At 40.9% G+C, this 3,698-nt stretch overlaps 1 protein-coding gene across 2 annotated transcripts; it reads right to left on the bottom strand.

Annotated features, from left to right (window-relative positions):
- Positions 1 to 230: 230 nt before the first annotated feature.
- On the bottom strand, positions 231 to 2,079 carry ptrh2 (peptidyl-tRNA hydrolase 2). 2 transcript variants are annotated; one of them, XM_077504091.1, is made up of 2 exons: positions 1,960 to 2,079; positions 231 to 1,381 (listed from the first exon to the last, which is right to left on the bottom strand). In XM_077504091.1, the coding sequence occupies exon 2, from the start codon at positions 1,372 to 1,374 to the stop codon at positions 844 to 846; it is 531 nt and encodes a 176-aa protein (XP_077360217.1). In that variant the 5' UTR covers positions 1,375 to 1,381; positions 1,960 to 2,079; the 3' UTR covers positions 231 to 843. The 2 variants fall into 2 exon arrangements, with proteins under 2 accessions (XP_077360217.1, XP_077360216.1); XM_077504090.1 differs by lacking the exon at positions 1,960 to 2,079 and adding an exon at positions 1,630 to 1,929.
- Positions 2,080 to 3,698: the final 1,619 nt, after the last annotated feature.

The following is a 3,698-nucleotide window of genomic DNA, read 5'->3' as shown; positions in this document are numbered from 1 at the left end:
GTAGTTTTGTCTTAACTGTGCTGACAATCTGTCTCGCGTGGGTGTACAACTGATATACAGAATGCATTTCCGAACCTTTACATAGCCAAGGCACATATTTTGCGTGTGTGCGTGAGAATTATCTGCCCTGTGATTGGTGTCCAGAGAAAATCTAAGAGGAAAAAAAAAGTTACTCTAGAATCAGTCAAGGAAATGTTGTCATTGCCATCCTTAATTTAAGTGCAACAAAGTTTAGCATAATACAAAGCGGCTTTATTTCAAACTCCCAAATTGAGTCCTCCTGCAACTGTTTGTATCAAATGCTAAAATATACAAATAGATCCATCAATACGTGAATGCAAATACAATTTTTCTGGTAATTGGTTGAATGCACGAAAGGCTGTTTACGGGAGATTACACAAGCTAATCTGGTTCATGTTGCCAAGCAGGTGCTTGTCAAATTTCACCATTATGGAAAACTTCAAGTTCAAATTGAAATGTAAACTCAACTGCACCCATTCATTTAAAAAAAAAAAAAACCTAGATAAACCTAACAGAATACCCAAATTCACCTTATTTTTTTACTTCTGAAAAGTATGTGCCTAATGTGTCTGAGTCACTTTGTGAACTGATCCAATGAAATAATTGAACTTTTCTACAATATCGTAATTTGGGATGCCTGTAATATTTCATCATGTGTGGCCCAAATGATTACCGGTATAAACAAATAATGCATCTTTGTTCACGTATATGTCCCAATGATGGTGACAGCGGTGATTGCCATTGCCATTGTGTTCATTTCATTTACAAGTTGTATCAATATAGAAGCTGTTTACAAGACATTCATCAGAAGAGGAGCAGGCTTTAATAAAGCTTCAAATCTCCACTGATGCTGTCAATGAGCTCGGCCGGACCGGGACCGATAGCGAGCACTGTGCGGGAACCGGGCTCGATTTGTGTCCTGCCCGCATCACTGATCAGGCTGACGGGCAGCCTCAATTCCTTGGCGAGCCCCATGAGCTGAAGTAACGTGTTCTCGTCCGGAGCCTTCACCACCACTTTGGGCTGGCCGCAGTACTCCCACATCTTGAGGAACTCGGGGTTCCTGCGCTGCACTTGCTTGAAAGCCGCCACGGCCGCGTGGGCGCACTGGGACGCCACCTTCCCCTTGCCCATCTTCAGGTTGGCGCGGACCACCAGGATCAACTTGGTGTCCCCTCCTTCCCCCATCGCCAGCTCTTCGTCCGGGCTGAGCTTCATGGCACCCAGAAAACTTCCGCAGCCCAAGTGGGAGCGCAGCTGCCAACCCAGGAGGAGCCCGCAGCCCACACCGAGGGCGACACCCATGCCCACGGGACTCTTGAGCACGTCCAATGGACCCTTGAGAATGTCCATGCTCAACCTGGGGCACATCAAACAGCAAAACATTACATTTGTTACTTAAATTCACTACTGAGCTAGCTTATTTAATAATAATAAAAAAACAAAAAACTAATGAGCAATACTGAAGAACATTCATGTTTTATTTTTCAACGAGTTTGTTCAAACTTGATCAAGTTCCACTTCTAAATACATCTCTTGAAAATATACTTCTTTAATCCATGGAAATTTTACCGGAAATGTAACGGGCACATTTTCAACACTACTTACATTTGACTCCAGTTTACCATCGTGTGCTTCTTAATAGAATCTCACGCTTAAATTGTCATTGTAGAGACCTTAATTTTAAGAACGTCTCGTCGATGACACTCAACTAGCACAATTAACTGGATACGCTTTAATTAAATTGATATATCCATCGCACGTTATAGACGCGGCGGGCGGTCTACTCGGCGAGCTAACGTTAGCTTCTGTTAGCACGTCGTCAGTGGCACAACGGCCTCTATGACAGTGGCGCAAGACGTTCGACTCGCTACTTTGGATTAATGCAACAACGCTTTGGTAAACATGTATTCACGGAACGCTCGAAAAGTTACTCACTCGAATTAATCCGCTCCACGTACCGAACCAGCATGGACCAGCAATTTTTTTTTTATTTAATTTTTTTACCCGGTGTTTTTGAGTCGCAGAAAAGTGTAGTAGCGCCACCTTGTGTATTGGAGGTAGCCCAAACCTCTTTTCCTGAATCCAGTCGTAGTATTAGAAGTGTATTAGCGCCACCTAGCGTACTGGAGGGTATATTAACGATAGTGCCCAAACTTCACACGGTGTTGTTTTTCAGGGATATAGATGGGAAGTTTCGTACCTGGACCAGGTACAATTTGAAAAGAAAAAAAATGTCATTCAAGGTTGCGGGTAGGTGTGGCAGGAATATGGACTTCCTATGCACCTCTCAACGCGACTAGTTTATTCAAGGCAAATTGGCAGGCAAAGACTGCCCCCTACTGTCCGGTTTGCATCATTGTAAGAGGGTGCAAGTTGCATCCGTTGTTTTTGGGAGGGTTGTTTAGTCGTTCTACTATGTATGTGTTTTAATGATTATAAATACCTGTACGTTTGACATGTGCATAAAATGTAATATTTACAGGAAATGTTTTGATCTCAAGCTGTTTGTGTCACAATTGGCATGTGAATTCAAGTGCAAACAGTAGTTATTAAAGTAGCTACTGTACAAAGTGATGTATCTTTTGGGCCTGTTTTACACAACCAGATTTTTCCGCTGCTCTATTACTAACTGTTAAGTGACAAAGTTATCATACCATGGCTGACTCACTTTTCTGTCTTTCTTGGTTTGAAAGGAATTTAACCTCTGACCTGTCACCTTCCGGTGTGGTGCGTTCTCGTGTAGTCCATTCTCCCGACCTGGACCACATATAGATTTTCTTGAGGTATGATGGTTTCCTCTCACCATGATTTTGTGAAGTTGTCTTAGTGAACCTTTAATAATAATAATAATAATAATAATAATAATAATAATAAAAAAGACTACAAGGCTTTTCGCCTAATTGAAGCAGATAAATCACCTGTTTTTCATATTCATTCATTATTCATTTGCCTTTATTTTTGCATAGCCTATAAAACTAAGACGTGTATATATAATCCAATATTTATTCTACTAGATTAATTGCTTGAGTTTGTAGAAAAAAAAATACATGGGGAGAAGAGATTGGGGGGGGAAATGGCATTAATTGATAATCGTAATAATGAGGAAAATAATCCCAATGGCTCCAGCTCACCCGTGGCCCTAATAAGGACAATTATTGTAGGAAGTGGATGGTTTGTTAAATGTATTCTACTGGTCCGAAATACGCATATATGCTTCTGTTATCTGATTAAATTGATCAATTAAGACCTTTTTTTTGTGTGTGTGTGTGTGACCCAAACAGATTTCGATTCCAAATTTTTCCTCTTGTTGTTTTGCGACCCGATTTCCTTGGACTGTATTTTTGTGAAATGTGTTTTTATGTGAAACCTGCTGAGAACTGACAAGTCTCACAACTGCTCCAGGCCAAGTTATTGTCTTATTCATAGAGCTTTAATTAGACTGCCTCTCATGTGGTTTATGCCAGCCTAATATGAACATGTCTTGTTTTATGTCTTCTCGCAGTCTGCCCCCTCCTCCAATGGAAATTTTTTGTTGTTGTTGTTGGTATTTGTGCCATATCTCCATCGCCACACCCTGAACTCTTGAAATGTTGCCCACTGCTCCTAATACTTTTACTCTATTTTGCCACAGTGGCTCCAAAACAAGTTTATGTAACGTTAAAAATCTAACAATA

Source organism: Festucalex cinctus, chromosome 18 (genome assembly GCF_051991245.1).
Source record: "Festucalex cinctus isolate MCC-2025b chromosome 18, RoL_Fcin_1.0, whole genome shotgun sequence".
Lineage (NCBI taxonomy): Eukaryota > Metazoa > Chordata > Actinopteri > Syngnathiformes > Syngnathidae > Festucalex > Festucalex cinctus.
The sequence above is the reverse complement of the archived record's forward strand: the minus strand, read 5'-3'. Positions and strand labels throughout refer to the sequence as shown.